We start from the raw sequence: 16,618 nt of genomic DNA on the forward strand, positions 1-16,618 counted from the left end.
CTTAAAACCAGTCTGTGTTTTTGAGGAGGCAACGGAGGCACCTGCCCTGTAGCCTTGTCATTCTATCCCAATTTTTACAGAATTTTACACCTCCTGGACTGGGGCTCCATCCACACCGTTAATCCGGACATTGTGATGTGTGGAGAAAATATTAAGCAATTGGAAGAAATTCATTTTTTTGTAAAAAAAGGGCTAAGGGGATTAATGTTGCTTCATTCCCCCGAGCGATATGTAGTTGTATTGAAAGAAGAGTCTTGATGATTTTTTAAAATGTACATATGTTGAAAACATAGTGATGTTTTTCTGCATCACATAACTGACATTGACTCCATTTGTCTCCAAGATTAGTCGCAGGCGGGGGTGGGGGTGGTGGGGACCCAGCATTCTTTCCAGTTTGGATCTACCTCACACTAAGCAGTTGGGTGCTAATTTATTCAAATTATAAATGAGATTGTCCAAAGTGACCAAACAGTATGTGATTACTTGTCCTCTGAAGACAAGGGTGTTTGGGGGAGGGGGTGGGGGGTGGGTTGTGTTACAAAAAATGCATTTGGTTTCTCTCTCTCTTCATCTTTGTGCCTTTTGTGTTGAGTCCCAATGCATAGCGAAATCGTCACGCTCCTATACAAACTATAAACCCTTTTTAACAGCAAAACTGAAAACTGTGTCAGGTTTCTGAAAAATTAACGAAAGTGTATTTTTGTGTGTAATAAAACTATATAAATATACAGCGTAACGGAATGCTTGTAATGTGGAAAGAGTTCTTTTTTTAAGAAAAAAAAAGTATTGAAAAACAGACAGACGGTAGGAAAAAAAAAACATTGATACTCGGATCCCAAACTATTCTATGCATACATTTGCATGGTCGTGAACCATGCATGCTCTGTGGAGCGTCTCAGCGTTTTCCCAAAAGGAAGTAGTGTAGCAGTTTAATCTTGGGATGAGCGTGCTCCAATGTGCTAGCCAATATATGTAGGCCGCCCCATTTGTTTCACCGAAGGGAGCAAATCTGTACACAACAAGATATATATGTACTTCCTCCATTTAATTAGTGAAATCTCTGTGGCCTGGGTAGTTCCGGGGGTGGGAAGCTCAATATGCGTGAAGATGTGTGTATGTAGCTACTAATACTCAAGCTGTACATCAACCTTTGCTAACCTGTTGCCCTCCAGATAGGGGACTACAACTCCCATCAGCACCCAAACAGCACTTGCTCACTGGGGACTGATGGGATTTGTAGTCCAACAATACCTGGAAGGCTGCCCTCCCGGGCTGGCAAAGGTTACTTTACATGTATACATGTATATAGTAAAACATGGAAGTGATGTGCGTGCATATGTCAGGTAAGGGAATAAAAACACCCAAGTAACTTTCTGCATGCTTTTATATAACAGTTTGAATATCCTTTTTTATATAAAACTTTTTTTACTTACCTTTTTTTGGGGAGACTAAGTTGTAATATACTATTGTTTTTGAAGATTGAAAAATTGACTTTATAAACCGTAACCAATACAGCATGGGAATCTTTTCCTGTAAAAATTGATAATTTAGTTTAATATCCGGGTGAGGGAATTAAAGAAATGCGGGGGGGGGGGGGGCGAGACGGGGGACACCAACATTCCTAAGTGGCAGGATTTAAGCTATACCCTAAAGGAGGTGTTTTTCCTTTTTTTCTTCTTTTTGCTGCAGAGAGACTCAATCAACCGGAAAAAAAAGTGTATGTTACAAAACTGCCCCAACGGGTCTATAAGTAAAGCTATATTTTATAAAAGAGTAACCAACCTTTTAATATGCTGCATATAAGTGATCAGCATTGTTGCACTTTCTCAGTAATAGTGTCCTGTAAATTGGCTTATGGTTAAGAATTTTAAAATGTTTTTAATGTACCATAGTACTTGGGCAGAATATAAGACTTACAGGTACCTCACGATTGAAACAAGAGCCTGAATATGCTGCATTTTGTTCCTTTTATTTCACTGAGCATTTTGTTTGGCTTTCATTAGTTTTAATATATTGTTAAAAGGCTACCTGGCTTTTAATTTGTATTTGTTGGATCCCCTGAAGAACTGAGAGAGTTTGTCTCTCTTCACTTAGTTAGACATTCTTACCCCTTTACTGGTGTTAGTTCAGTAGTTGTTATCAAGTCTGCCCTGCATTGTTCAGTAGAGGATGTAGTGACTTTACGAAGTAGGTTTTGAGAAAAAGGAAACTTAAGATTGTAAAACAGACAATATATGTTCTCTCTTGGTTTGTATGCTTGCTTTGTAATCATTGAACATCGGAGATGGGAGTGGTGTCGTTTGCTGCTTTCCAACTGGAAAAAGGCAATCATGTACTTGTAATAATTATATATTGATTAAGGAATAAGCTAACAAATCAGTTAGGATAACCTAACTGGACAGCTGAGCCACATTGCTACTCCAAAACACCCCCCATTGGAAACTGAGGGCAGGATCCAGCTAAACAGTTTGGCTAGCACAAGGATTTTAGCTGTACAGTGGAAATTCCCTGCCTCTCACCCCCTAAATCTGCTCCAGAGGCTTGAATATGGGAATATTCCACTGTGCAGTAAATGTCCTTGCGCTAGCCAAACTGTTTAGTTGGACGCCACCCTGAGTTTGCAACCAGGTGATTTCAAGCAACATATGCCCTTTAGATCTAATTTCCTTCAGAATAACTTGGTAGTTTTAATTCCCCAAATGCATTATAACACAGAGGGAGCTGTGTTTGGGAGTAGAATGCAGGGAGAGAAACTCTTGAAGGAAGCTTCAGAAGACTGTGAAATTCAACATTTATTGTCCTGTTTTTAAACTTAGGTGGTTCCTCTTTCCATGTTTGTTTTACAGCTTGCTAGTAAAATACTTTGCACTACTTATGCAATAAACTCATGACAAACTAACCTTTTACTTTTGTTTTGGTTTCTTGTGTATGTGTGTGTATATATATATATTATAAACTAATACTAAAGATTTAGTGTAGTGTTTTTTTTATTACCTCCATACCATAAGACATGTAACAAGCTCAAAATGATGTAAATCTTGATGAAATATGATGTGAATGATATTTTATAAAGTTATTTTGTATGGTGTCGATTTTGTTTCTGCCTCATAGTATGTCAATAAATTACTCATATTTACAAGTTCAAATGTACCATTTTCTATTATGTATGGGTTTCAAATGCCTGGTGTAATTAATACATTTTTTTACAGGGTGGGAATGTGGATGCACACATTCTGGGCAGTTTTCATTATTGATCCTATGAAGTAAGGTAGGCTGCATGATGGTAACTGGTCCAAGGTCACATAGCAAACTCCATTGCTGGGAAACAGTTTGAACATTTGTCTTTCAGACCATCTGATCATTCTTAACCATTCTGGTATTGTGTGCATAAGAATAAACTATTTCCTTATTAGCTCAGTTTCCATGGAACCTAGGAGAAAAATGACTTGCTATCTCTGCAATTTAATAGATGCTGTTTTGCTCACATATCACTAGACCAAGGTGCTTTATCAAACACAGGATGTTATGGCTGTAACTTCCTATGTGTGTTCCATCTTTATAACTCCCAGGTTTGCTTCAGAGGGTAGAGCTTACAGCCACTGATACAGGAGCAATAGTGTACCTGCACTTGTATTCAATCAGTATATTGTTCAAACTCTCTCTCCCATCTTGGGGGGGAGACTGAGCTAAGCTTTGTGTCCTCTGCATGAGTACTTCTAAATGTCCAGATTTCGTTCAGATGGGGAATTAGTTTTAGTTCCACTGTAGAAAGGGCTCTGATATGCCATTACCAAACCAACTGGTAGGGGCATATAAACCTACCCATATTTTAAGAACTTCAGAGGGTTGATTGACAGTGGAGCAGGAGAATTTGTAGGGTGGGTATAATGTAATACCTATATTGCAAACTTCTAGTCCCAATTTGACTTTTTAAAAGTCTTTGATGGTATGGAACCACTCAACCTCCAGTGCCTTCCATAGCACATGCAGACACCCCTGAGAGAGCACCTGCCCTTGAGTAGCAGGGAAGGTTCTGCCATGTGGGTCATCGCAGAACAGAAGCTGGTGAAGCAAAGTCTTTAGTAAGTGCTTCATTTTTTTTGGAAAAAGCAAAGACTAAGAAAGGAATTTCTTTTCCTATGGATGAGCTGGCTATATAAGCATTTAGTACTAAACCTTTCAAGCAATTTCAAACAAAGCATCTCTTATCATTCAACATGTTGATGGAAGCAACTACAGAGTTGGTGCAAGAGGATGGGTGGCCTAGTACGTAGTGTAAATGGATCAAAAATCACATTTTAGTACTCTCCCTGCCTTGGAATGCTCGCCTATTACCCACTTCAGTTAAGTTTTACATCACGCAGACACACAAAACAGCCTTCACTAAGCCTTTGGCCCAATCCCTGAACAGGTTCAGGTTTCAAAGGAAAAGTGCTTATACAAAAATCTTCTGAATTCATTTTTATAAAACATTCATTAGAACACGTATTCTACAAATGTTGCCACTGTTTAAAGAATAAAGTACATCTCTTACTCAAAATGGGAAAGAGTCCCTGCTGTGGAAATGCTACTTCTATATTTAACATCCTTTCAAAATATACATATTAACACGAGGCAGAGCAGATCCCCCCCCCATTAACAATATGCATAACATCACTGCAAGTAGTAATTTAAAAAAACCCCAAAACATGAAAAGAGTTTCCCCATTTGTTCCCAACTAGGCTGGACATTCTGCATTATGTTTGGTTTCTATGAAGCTGTTAAATGAATTGTTCCCTATTAGGAGGTCCATTGTCACTGCTGAGCTGCCCAATGTGGGCAGAGGAAGAAACCTCTGTATTGGAAAGACAGTATCCACAAGATAAGAATATTTGACACGTAGTTGGTAAGCTTTTAACAAAGAGTTGTAAATAATATAAAAATAAATGTGTTCACAAGTTCAGTCCCACACTTATGGCTCTTGCATATATTGTAAAACAAACTGGCAATCCAGTTGTTCAATTTTCAACCAATGCAGAGATAACAGGACTTTACTTGAACACAAGTAAATGTGTAACAAGGATGTGCTGTAAGTCTAGTCATTTGTCACCCTCAAGATGCGTCTTCCTCGTCACTTTCTTCATCCTCTTCCTCTTCTGCCTCCTCCTCCTCTTCTCCTCCCTCTTTTTCTCTCTCAAGCATTTTTAGATATTTGCTAGCCAAGATCTTCTTTGGCAGGATATCTGGAAGAAGGGCACCTTCATTAAATGATTACAGAAGCATTCTTACAGGTGCTACAAAATAAGTAAGGAAAGGTCTGGCCCAGTGTAAGGTTCACAATGGAACCACATACCCAACACAGACTTTTACATCTACAAAAATCTTCAAACAAACAAACAAATAAATAAATATTTTCACTGCTATGATTGTCCAAGAGCACTTGGCAAACAAGGAGGTGAGTCGTGAAGACTTAGAAACTAGAATGGGTTTGAACAGGAAATCTGTATCCTAGTCATTCTCTCTGCCCATCATCCATAACTCTCATGTTTCTCTCATTCAGCGATGAAACAATTGCTGAGACGGCTAGAGCACCAGTGGCAAAAAACCCATTCCGAATTGGACCAAACACGAGTTAGAGCTTAACATCGAGCCTACCAAGTGGTGACTGCGATGGCAAAGACGACCTTCTTTGCCACCTCCTTTGTATCAGTGGAAAACAGTTCCAGGAGACTTTTTAAGGTGGTTTGTAGTCTTAACAGAACCAACTTCGCCATTGGGGACTCAAAAATCTGCAACAATTACATGACCAATAAGGGTAAAGACCTACCTGCAAGGAACTGAAATGTATCATAGTTCTCTGCTGTATGGGACAAGTCACTGTAGGTTAATGACGTTTTGTTCTTTCCCTGGCCGTGCTTGTAGGAATGCACAGCTAAATACTGGACAAACAGCTCCTAAGAATAAGAATATAGTATGCCAATGAGTCAGGTATATATTATTCAGCATACACTATTTTATTGTAATTACATCAATCACCCTCTTGGAACCAAAGAGGGTACTATAACAAGAGGAGGTATCGTGGTGCAGTGGTTAGAGTGTTGGGGGACCAGCATTCAAACCTCTCCCCAGTGATGAAGCTCACTCAGTGACCCTGGGGCAGTCAGTCACTCTCAGATTAACTTATCTGTGAGGAGAAAATTGGGAGGAGAAAAACCGTGCATGCCCCCACCGAGTTCCTTGGAGGAAAAGTGGCACACAATTGATTGCATCAATCAATAGATATCCACAATGCAATACAAATATGTCCCATAGTAGGCTGATCATGGGCTGGGAATCTAAGCTACACTTTTTATCATCATTTTTGTCCCAACTGCTATTCGTCTTCCAAAGCAACTACTCTATTCCGAATTTAAAAATGGAAAGCGTAATGCTGGTGGTCAACAAAAGAGGTTTAAAGGCTGTCTCAAGGCAAATCTAAAAAAAGTAGTACAGTATAAACACTGACAACTGGGAAACACTGGCCTGCGAGCGCTCCAGTTGGAGAACAGCCTTCACCAAAGGTGTCATGGGCTTTGAAGACACTCGAACTCAGGACACAAGGGAGAAATGTGCTAGGAGGAAGGCACGCTTGGCAAATTCACAATGTGATGAACTCCCGCCCGGAAAGTAATGTCCCCACTGTGGAAGGACGTGTGGATCCAGAATTGGCCTCCATAATCACTTATGGACTTATTGCTAAAACCGTGTTTATGGAAGACAATCTTACTCGGCTACGAGTGATCGCCAAAGAAAGAAGACATATTTAGCTATACCCTGCCTTTGCCTCCTGCCTTACAGATAAAAGTAACAGCTATAAACACAGAAAAGCAACAATCATTGACAATTAAAACATACATACATAGATTTCTTAAAACCCTAAAAATAATTACAAAAAACAACAACACAGCAAAGCATCAAACGCAGCCAGTTCCCAAAAGCCTGTTGGAACAAGAATGCCTTCAGCTGCTGGCAGAAGGGCAGCAAGGAGCTAGTGTGTTTGGTTTCCCTAGGCAGGGAGTTCCAAAGTTGACATTTGGTGTAATTGTGCTGTTTAGCTTTTCTTTCTTTCTTTTAAAAAAGTTGTTTTGCTACTAGCATTTTATAGAATGCGCTTGATCTACTGCTGATTTAGATAATGATTTTATATAATTCACGTTGTAGTTGTGATGCTCTATTACTGTATGTCATTGTTGCTCAGGAGCCACTTTGCATAGAAACAGAGTAAGTTAACGAATCGAGGTCAAGGCGGAAGACGTGAAAACTCCCCTGGGGGTCCCCATCTTTCCTCACAACAACCCTGCGAGGTAGGACTGAACAGAATACAGTGGTACCTCGGGTTAAGTACTTAATTCGTTCTGGAGGTCCGTTCTTAACCTGAAACTGTTCTTAACCTGAAGAACCACTTTAGCTAATGGGGCCTCCTGCTGCCGCTGCGCCCTGAAGCACGATTTCTGTTCCCATCCTGAAGCAACGTTCTTAACCTGAAGCACTATTTCTGGGTTAACGAAGTCTGTAATAATAATAATAATAATAATAATAATAATAATAAATTTTATTTATATCCCACCCTCCCCAGCTGAAGCCGGGCTCAGGGCGGCTAACAATAATCAAATAATCAAACAATCAAATAATCACACATTCCAAAATATTTCATTATAAAAATTAATTAAAATCAAATTAATGGCAACCGATTAAGCAAAATTCTGTGCAGGTTGCCAGAGGAGGGAGTCAGGCTGCGCCCTGACCAAAAGCCTGGTGGAACAGCTCTGTCTTGCAGGCCCTGCGGAAAGATGTCAGGTCCTGCAGGGCCCTAGTCTCTTGTGACAGAGCATTCCACCAGATTGGAGCCGCAGCCGAGAAGGCCCTGGCTCTAGTTGAGGCCAGCCTAACCTCTCCGTGGCCTGGGACCTTGAGGATGTTATTGTTTGCAGACCGTAGGTTCCTCTGTGGGGCATACCAGGAGAGGCGGTCCCGTAGGTACGAGGGTCCTAGGCCGTATAGGGCTTTAAAGGTTAAAACCAGCACCTTAAACCTGATCCTGTGTTCCACCGGGAGCCAGTGCAGCTGGTAAAGCACTGGATGAATGTGATCCCACGGCGAGGACCCCATAAGGAGTCTCGCTGCGGCATTCTGCACCCGCTGGAGTTTCTGGGTCAGTCTCAAGGGCAGCCCCACGTAGAGCGAGTTACAATAATCTGAAGCGTATGTAACCTGAAGCGTCTGTAACCCGAGGTACCACTGCACACATACGTATGTATGTATGTATGTATGTGTCTCTTGTTTAGAAAAGCCACCCCACCTTCCCAGGAGCTTGGTCTCCACAGGAGAGCCGCTGCCACCGTCGGAGCTGCCTCAAGCCTTCGCCTTCCCCTCAGAAGCGTCCCTGCCGGGGCCCTACCGTGGCCTTCGCCGTGAGGAAAATGGCGTCCGGGTTGATACTGGAGACCTCCGGCGAGCTCTTCATGATCACCCGGATGCGAGACAACGGCAGCGACACCAGACGGTTTTCTTCACCGCCGCCGCCGCCGATTCCACTCACCCGCGACGCCATCTTCCATCTCCCTCCCACAACCGCGCGGCCTCCGCCGGAAGCCTCGCCTCCCGCTCTGGGATTTGTAGTTTTCGTCTCCGCTCTGGTTGCGGCGTCGCCGGGAGTTCGGAACTACCTTTCCCAGAGTGCACTGCGGCCACGAGCCCGCCTCCCTCTCTCCGAGCCCAAATGCGCGGCGAGCCCCGCCTCGTTAAGAAAGACTACAAGTCCCGCAAGGCGCGTCTGTGACATCACTCGACAGCGACCTTGAGCGCAGCGTATACGCATTATGTCCGCGCAGAATCTTTGTCAGTACAGTACATTCGCCCCCTGGAATCCACTCTGGGGAGAAGGCGGAGTGTAAATAAATATAGAAGTATAGAATTGTAGAGGTCGAAGCCTCTCTAACTCCCCTGCAACGCAAGAATATCCCTTATAGGGATCGAACCCACGATCTTGGCGTTAGCCCCACACTAACCAACCGCCTTATATACATAAAATAATAAAACCAATAGTACTAATAATAATACTTTGGCATGTCTGAAGTAACCGTCGCTTGGAAACAATTATTATTATTATTATTACCATTATCATTATCACTACCACTACTATTTGTCCGTCGCTTTATCTTGCCCCAAAGCAACCCAAATAGCAACCCAACAAACCTAGACAGCATCTGAAAAATCAGAAACATCACCTTGCCAACAAAGGTCCGTATAGTGAAAGCTATGGTTTTCCCAGTAGTGATGTATGGAAGTGAGAGCTGGACCATCAAGAAGGCTGATCGCCGAAGAATGGATGCTTTTGAATTCTGGTGCTGGAGGAGACTCAAGAGTCCCATGGACTGCAATAATAATAATAATAATAATAATAATAATAATAATAATAATAATAAATAAAAAAAAATTTTATTTATATCCCGCCCTCCCCAGCCGAAGCCGGGCTCAGGGCGGCTAACAATAATCAAATAATCAAACCGATCCATTCTTAAGGAGATCAGCCCTGAGTGCTCACTGGAAGGACAGATCCTGAAGCTGAGGCTCCAAGACTTTGGCCACCTCATGAGAAGGGAAGACTCCCTGGAAAAGACCCTGATGTTGGGAAAGATGGAGGGCACAAGGAGAAGGGGAAGACAGAGAATGAGATGGTGGGACAGTGTTCTCGAAGCTACCAGCATGAGTTTGACCAAACTGCGGGAGGCAGTGGAAGACAGGAGTGCCTGGCGTGCCTTTTCTAAACAAGTCCAGGGGGTCACGAAGAGTCGGACATAACTAAACAACAACTAATAATAATAATACTTTGGAATGTCTGAAGTAACCGTCACTTGGAAACAACTATTATTATTATTATTACTCCTGTACTACTACTACTTGTCCGTCGCTTTATCTCGCCCCGAAGCAACCCAAAGAGTTTGTGCGGAGCAAAATAAAATAAAATAAACGCTCCATTTGCTGAGCGTTTCCTCTTTAAGCCAGCGATGGGGGCGGGGAGACGCCTGCCCTTTACAAGTCGCAGGGCGACTCCAACTCCCACCAGCCCTCAGCCTGTGTGGCCCATAGCCGGGCATGACGGGAGTTGTAGTCCCGTGGCCTTAACGCCATACGGAGGGGCGGGACCAATTCTCGCGTGGGGACTCCTGCGCGTGCGTACTTCGTCTCGGCGGCTCGGCGGCTGCGCAGTCAAGGCCCTCCCTCCCCGCCCCGGCGAGTTCCGCTCCCTTCTGCCTGTGGGGCGCGCGCGCTGAGGAAGAGGCCGAGAGGAGGCGGAGCTATTGCGTCGCCCGGGCTGAGTGAGTGAGCCGGAGCCCCCCGCCCTTTATCGCGGTGGGGGAGGGGGAGAGGAGGGGGGAGGGGCCGCTTTCGCCTCACAAACTTTCACCTCCCCCCTTCTCTCACACACAGATATTTTACCTCAGCGGCCCCTTCATTTCCTTGTGTCCCTCTATCGTGCACCTCTGAGGCAGATATAATTTACGAATTTTTGTTATTATTTTGCTAATGTCATAAAATACTATAAAAAAATTCCTTCCAGTAGCACCTTAAAGACCAACTAAGTTAGTTCTAGGTATGAGCTTTCGTGTGCATGCACACTTCTCCAGATACACTGAAACAGAAGTCACCAGACCCTTCTATATAGTGAGAAGGTGGGGAGGGGTATTACTCAGAAGGGTGGTGGGAATGGGTGATTGGCAGATAGCTGTGATGAGCCTGTTGACGACTCTTAACGACTGCAATAGGTCTTACAGGAAAAAGCAAGGGGTGAGAAGGTGAAAAATGGCTTTGTCGTGTATAATGAGATAAGAATCCAATGTATTTGTTCAGACCAGGTCTCTCCATGGTTTTAAGTTTGGTAATAAGTTGCAATTCAGCAGCTTCCTGTAAGACCTATTGCAGTCGTTAAGAGTCGTCAACAGGCTCATCGCAGCTATCTGCCAATCACCCATTCCCACCACCCTTCTGAGTAATACCCCTCCCCACCTTCTCACTATATAGAAGGGTCTGGTGACTTCTGTTTCAGTGTATCTGAAGAAGTGTGCATGCACACGAAAGCTCATACCTAGAACTAACTTAGTTGGTCTTTAAGGTGCTACTGGAAGGAATTTTTTTATTTTGTTTTGACTATGGCAGACCAACACGGCTACCTATCTGTAACTGGTCATAAAATACTGTAATCCTTTCATATATATATATATATATATATATATATATCGCAGCGTTCATGTTTGTCTGGGGTTTGCTTTCTCTCCTTCACCGCCCCACGCCCTCCTCTCCCCAAACAGGAGGAAGAGGATTATTTTTCATTTCTAGGAGGCGGGGGGGGGGGGTTGGACTAGATGACCCCCTGGGGACCCTTCCCAGCTTTGCCTTCCAGTGGTTTTAGGTGTCCTTCCCCACCCCACACCTCCCTAAAGAAAAAACCCCCAGGGTCGGTGAGGGAATTTTCAGCAGGTGCAGCTTTTCCTTCCATCCTGGGTGACAAGTCAAAATTCCCTAAGTTAAACGCTCAAACTCTGCCCTCCAGATGTTTTGGGACTACAACTCCCATGATCCCTATCTAGCAGGACCCAGTGGTCAGGGATGATGGGAACTGTAGTCTCAAAACATCTGGAGGGCCGAATTTGAGGAAGCCTGGTATAGAGCAAGGTTTCCCCAAACTTGGGACCCCAGCTGTTTTTGGACCACAACTCCCATCATCCCTATCGTGCACCTCTGAGGCTGTTATAATTACGAATTGTTGTTATTGTTTTGTTAATGTCATAAAACTAATAATACTGTAATCCTTTCATATATATATATATATATATATATATATATATATATATATATACATACACATTCATGTCTGGCTGGGGCTTGCTTTCTGTCCTTCCACTGCCCCACGCCCTCCTCTCCCAGCACAGGAGAAAGAGGATCCCCCCCCCCTCACTGCTAGGAGGCAGGGAGTTGGACTAGATGACCCCCTGGGGACCCTCCCCAACTTTGCCTTCCAGTGGTTTTAGGTGCCCTTCCCCAACCCAGTGCCATAGCTGTCAACCTTCCCTTTTTTTGCGGGAAATTCCCTTATTCCAGTGCCGTTTCCCGCTGCTATCCCAGATTGTTAGATATTCCGTAGGCTGTCCCCGGGACAGGTGAGGCTGCTGACCCCTTATTTTCGAGGCTGCTGACCCCTTATTTTCAAATCTGAAAGTTGACAGCTTTGCACCCCACTCCTCCCTAAAGAAAAACCTCAGGGTCAGTGAGGGAATTTTCAGCGGGTGCAGCTTTCCCTTCTATCCTGGGTGACAAGTCAAAATTCCCTCGAGGTTAGTGTAGCACAGGCTTTCTCAAACTCTACCCTCCAGATGTTTTTGGCCTACAACTCCCATGATCCCTAGCTAGCAGGACCAGTGGTCAGGGATGATGGGAACTGTAGTCACAAAACATCTGGAGGGCTGAATTTGAGGAAGCCTGGTGTAGAGCAAGGTTTTCCCAAACTTGGGTCCCCAGCTGTTTTTGGACCACAACTGCCATCATCCCTAGCTAGACAGGACCAGTGGTGAGGGATGATGGGAGTTGTAGTCTGAAAACAGCTGGGGAAATCCTGGAGTAGAGACTCAGGTGTCTCACCACTTTTCTCCTTGCTGCAGACTGGACACAGTATTATTATTATTATTATTATTATTATTATTATTATTATTATTTATACCCCATCCATCTGGCTGGGTTGCCATTTATTTAAGAAGCTCCTTTATTTAAGATATTCCCAGTTATAGGGCTCCCAAAATTTGCCTCAGCAGTTTCTTAACCCTGGGGGCTGCTCCTGGCTTTCTATGTATATAGAACATTCTGTGTCTTTCTACATCTGAACGTTCTATACAAGCAGCAAAGCATACTGTGAGAAATTTAAGTTTGGTAGCCAGTGTGGTGTAGTGGTTTGCGTGTTGAACTAGGACCTGTGAGACCAGGGTTCAAATCCCCACTCAGTTCAAATCCTGCCTCTCAGCCTAACCTATCTCAGGGCTACTTTGGGGATTAAATGAGGATAGGGGAGAAACATTTATGTCACCTTGAGCTTTTTGGAGAAATGGTGGGATATAAATGAATAAATAAAGATGTGTGATAGCCTACTCAGGATCTGATAACTTGCTTAATAAAGCTGAAGTTGACAATGAATTTGAAGAATAGAGCTAATCCTTAATCTATTTGTAACTTCTAAAATGATGGGTACTCCTGCAACAATCTAACAGGAAATTTTTGTTTGTTTGTTTCACTAGTATACGGGTGATGCAAAATGAGTGTCCCTGACTACATGCAGTGTGCAGAAGACCATCAAACTCTACTAGTTGTGGTCCAGCCAGTTGGGATTGTCCCTGAAGAGAGCTTTTTTAAGATCTACAAGCGGATTTCAACTGTGAGTCAGATCAACGTACGCGACTCTCAGCGCATCCTTTACATCCGCTATAGACATCATTACCCACCGGAGAACAATGAATGGGGGGATTTTCAGACGCACCGCAAAGTTGTGGGACTCATAACCATCACAGACTGCTCCTCTGCAAAAGATTGGCCTCAGACCTTTGAAAAATTCCACCTTCAGAAGGAAATATATGGCTCCACACTTTATGATTCTCGGCTATTTGTCTTCGGGCTTCAAGGGGAAATTGCAGAGCAACCTCGTACAGATGTGGCATTTTATCCTAGTTATGATGAATGTGAAAATGTAGAAAAGAGGATAGAAGACTTCATTGAATCTCTCTTCATTGTATTAGAATCCAAACGTCTTGACAGAGCCACTGATAAGTCTGGAGATAAGATCCCACTTCTCTGTGTTCCTTTTGAAAAAAAGGATTTTGTAGGCCTGGATACAGATAGTAGGTAAGTACCTTCACAAAATACAGATATAAAATTTATGTCTCTTGTCTGGCCAGCTAGAGGTACTAGTCCCCTGCTATAGCTGGGAAAATACTGCTCCTGTCCCTCAAAGCTGCCTTGTTGACAATTTAAAAACAATGAGTAACAGGGTGCTGTTGTTAACTGACATTTGTGAGCATTCTTGATAAACTTCTTTCTGATGTAGATGTAAGCCTGGGGGAGGTGTGGGAACTGGCAGAATATTTGAGGGGAAAAGATCTACCATGGGAATTTTTGTTGTGGGGGGGGGAGCAATAATAATAATGATATACCGTATTTTTCGCTCTATAAGACGCACCAGACCACAAGACACACCTAGTTTTTGGAGGAGGAAAACAAGAAAAAAAAAAATTCTGAATCTCAGAAACCAGAACAGCAAGAGGGATCGCTGCGCAGTGAAAGCAGTGATCCCTCTTGCTGTTCTGGCTTCTGGGATAGCTGCGCAGCCTGCATTCGCTCCATAAGACGCACACACATTTCCCCTTACTTTTTAGGAGGGAAAAAGTGAGTCTTATAGAGCAAAAAATACGGTACAACTCCTGTTACCCCCTTCTCCCAGGTTTCTACGGCTGAAATACTTTTTAAGACAAAACTTTGTTCAAATGAAGATTTTATGTAAAATAGTTTACAGCATTTAAGTAATTCCTTGTGAGTATATACAGGAATGCTATAGATTATCATCTAATACTGTAGACTTACACAACACTCAAGTCCAAAATGCATTTCTGCATCTAGAGAGTGCTGCCATCTGCATGTGAGAGAGCACACAGGGCATTCTTTTTCTTGTGAATTGCTGCTTGCTCTCTTCGGATGATCCTTCATTCAGTTTAGCGATACAGTGGTACCTCAGGTTACATACGCTTCAGGTTACAGACTCCGCTAACCCAGAAATAGTGCTTCGGGTTAAGAACTTTGCTTCAGGATGAGAACAGAAATCGGGCTCTGGCGGCGCAGCAGCAGCAGGAGGCCCCATTAGCTAAAGTGGTGTTTCAGGTTAAGAACAGTTTCAGGTTAAGTACAGACCTCCGGAACGAATTAAGTACTTAACCTGAGGTACCACTGTATTAGAAGTATGCATCTCCTGTCCTACTGGTCTGGTCTCTCCTTTGTGGTTGGGCTTTTCACTTTTCCCCTCAAATGACTGATACAGTCTCCCTGCTACAGAAGTAACAGTTTAATTATGTGGATGTGTACTTCAAATAGAATCCACTCTGTTTAGTGGAACTCATCCCCAAGAAAGTGAACATGAAATTGCAGCCTCGGGCATTCATACTGGAGGCTGCAGTCCTAGGTATATTTACCAGGGAGTAGTATTTTTTTGTAAATGTGAACAAGATTGTTCCATTTTGACTCATTTTGATGGGTATGATGAAAGTACAAAACCAGAGGTGTAGGAGTCTGCCTTGCAGATGGTCTATGACTCTGAAAGTCTCTACTTCCAATAGTTTTATTTCATTTATGATCTTGCAGTATTTTGTTTAAGTGCCCTATGGCTGTTTACTTCACACACAACAATTATGAAGCTGTTGATTTTTTTATTTGCTCATTCGAAACAGATGTTGTCAATGACATATCCTGGATATTGTGATACTCAAATACTAATGAGTTGTCACTCTAGTTGGTGGTGTCTCTGATCAGTCCCTAGTCATAGTGAACTTGAGTCACATTGACACTATCCTGCAAAAGTTAAATACCTTTTTACGTGAAAGTTCACGTCCCAGTCCTTTGATGTTTTACTTAGAGGTAAGTCCCACTGATTTAGGGAGGAATCCAAACACAAGCTGGTGTAAAGCAAGCCTGTGTAAGTTAAGGCAGCTGAACAAGCTTAGGATCCAGTCTAAGTCTCACCTCTCTCATCCTAATCCCACCACAACCCCACAGCAACCCCTTTTCAGGACTTATGCCAGTTTACGATCCATCAGGTTTAGCTCAGGTAGCAGGGTCTTGGCTGAACTGAGAGTGAGCTTGCATAGCCCAGCTGGAGATCCCCTGGATCCTAACCCACTTGTCCTGGCAGATCTTGCTATAGGATTGCTCTCTTAATTGTAAAGTGTCTCCCCCCTCCCCTTGTTGCACCTTCTTCCATCCCTGGCAATGTGTAATATTTCGCCTGCTTTGTTAGATAATATTTGTGTTTCATTTGCTATAGTTCTCATCACTTTTCTGGGAGATCTCAATGCGAATTAATTTTGATAATCTAAGTCAAAGTGCTCGTATATTAAGTTGTTCTGATTTAACCAGGAAGTAACTTTAGCATTTCATTTTATCCCAAATTGTTCACTCTTTGAATATGGCCTAGGACAGGGATGGTCAACATTGTGTCCTTCAGATATTGTTTTTCCAGCATCCTTGACCACTCAGGCCTTGCTGACTGTGACTGATTGTAGTTGGTGTTCAGCAACATCCGAAGGGTACCACACAGGCTACTCCTGTACACCTATGTTATTCCTGGACAGAAGTGAGGGGCAGACGGGGCTTGTCAACCTGGGAAGGTAGCCCATTTAGGAGAAGGAAAGCTCTGATCCTAAACCTCTGCTGCCTTATGGAATATCTTCAGCAAAAGAAAAAGATAAGGAGTACAGTGGTGCCTCGCAAGACGAAATTAATCCGTTCCGTGAGTCTCTTCGTCTTGCGGTTTTTTCGTCTTGCGAAGCACGGCTATTAGTGGCTTAGCGGCTAT

At 43.2% G+C, this 16,618-nt stretch overlaps 3 protein-coding genes across 5 annotated transcripts in view; 2 read left to right on the forward strand and 1 right to left on the reverse strand.

Annotated features, from left to right (window-relative positions):
* AGO2 (argonaute RISC catalytic component 2) overlaps positions 1–4,922 on the forward strand; it is a 51,357-nt gene extending 46,435 nt beyond the window's left edge. Inside the window, exon 20 of the transcript XR_014159493.1 lies at positions 1,690–4,922. The gene's annotated coding sequence lies outside the window, so the exon portion shown is untranslated. The remainder of the gene's footprint in view (positions 1–1,689) is intronic.
* CHRAC1 (chromatin accessibility complex subunit 1) lies at positions 4,449–8,632 on the reverse strand. Its single transcript, XM_081874867.1, has 3 exons — positions 8,417–8,632; positions 5,807–5,933; positions 4,449–5,222 (listed from the first exon to the last, which is right to left on the reverse strand). The coding sequence occupies exons 1-3, from the start codon at positions 8,567–8,569 to the stop codon at positions 5,092–5,094; spliced, it is 411 nt and encodes a 136-aa protein (XP_081730993.1). The 5' UTR covers positions 8,570–8,632; the 3' UTR covers positions 4,449–5,091.
* A 1,565-nt stretch (positions 8,633–10,197) lies between these two features.
* TRAPPC9 (trafficking protein particle complex subunit 9) overlaps positions 10,198–16,618 on the forward strand; it is a 264,093-nt gene continuing 257,672 nt past the window's right edge. For 2 of the 3 annotated variants that reach the window (XM_081874037.1, XM_081874039.1), the window contains exons 1-2: positions 10,198–10,337; positions 13,302–13,902. In XM_081874037.1, coding sequence (XP_081730163.1) covers positions 13,319–13,902 — 584 coding nt within the window. In that variant the 5' untranslated portion in view covers positions 10,198–10,337; positions 13,302–13,318. Of the gene's footprint in view, positions 10,338–10,395; positions 10,508–13,301; positions 13,903–16,618 lie in introns of those variants that run through there. The other variant, XM_081874038.1, reaches the window with a different exon arrangement.

This window comes from Podarcis erhardii (genome assembly GCF_964252035.2).
Source record: "Podarcis erhardii genome assembly, chromosome: 8".
NCBI lineage: Eukaryota > Metazoa > Chordata > Lepidosauria > Squamata > Lacertidae > Podarcis > Podarcis erhardii.

What these genes read in the sequence shown, in the direction of transcription:
- CHRAC1 (XM_081874867.1), bottom strand. Translation starts at nt 8,569, where the DNA reads ATGGCGTCGCGGGTGAGTGGAATCGGCGGCGGCGGCGGTGAAGAAAAC. An exon ending in TCCTCACGGCGAAGGCCACG is followed by an intron (nt 5,934 to 8,416) that starts GTAGGGCCCCGG and finishes TCTTATTCTTAG; the next exon opens with GAGCTGTTTGTCCAGTATTT. An exon ending in TACATTTCAGTTCCTTGCAG is followed by an intron (nt 5,223 to 5,806) that starts GTAGGTCTTTAC and finishes CCCTTCTTCCAG; the next exon opens with ATATCCTGCCAAAGAAGATC.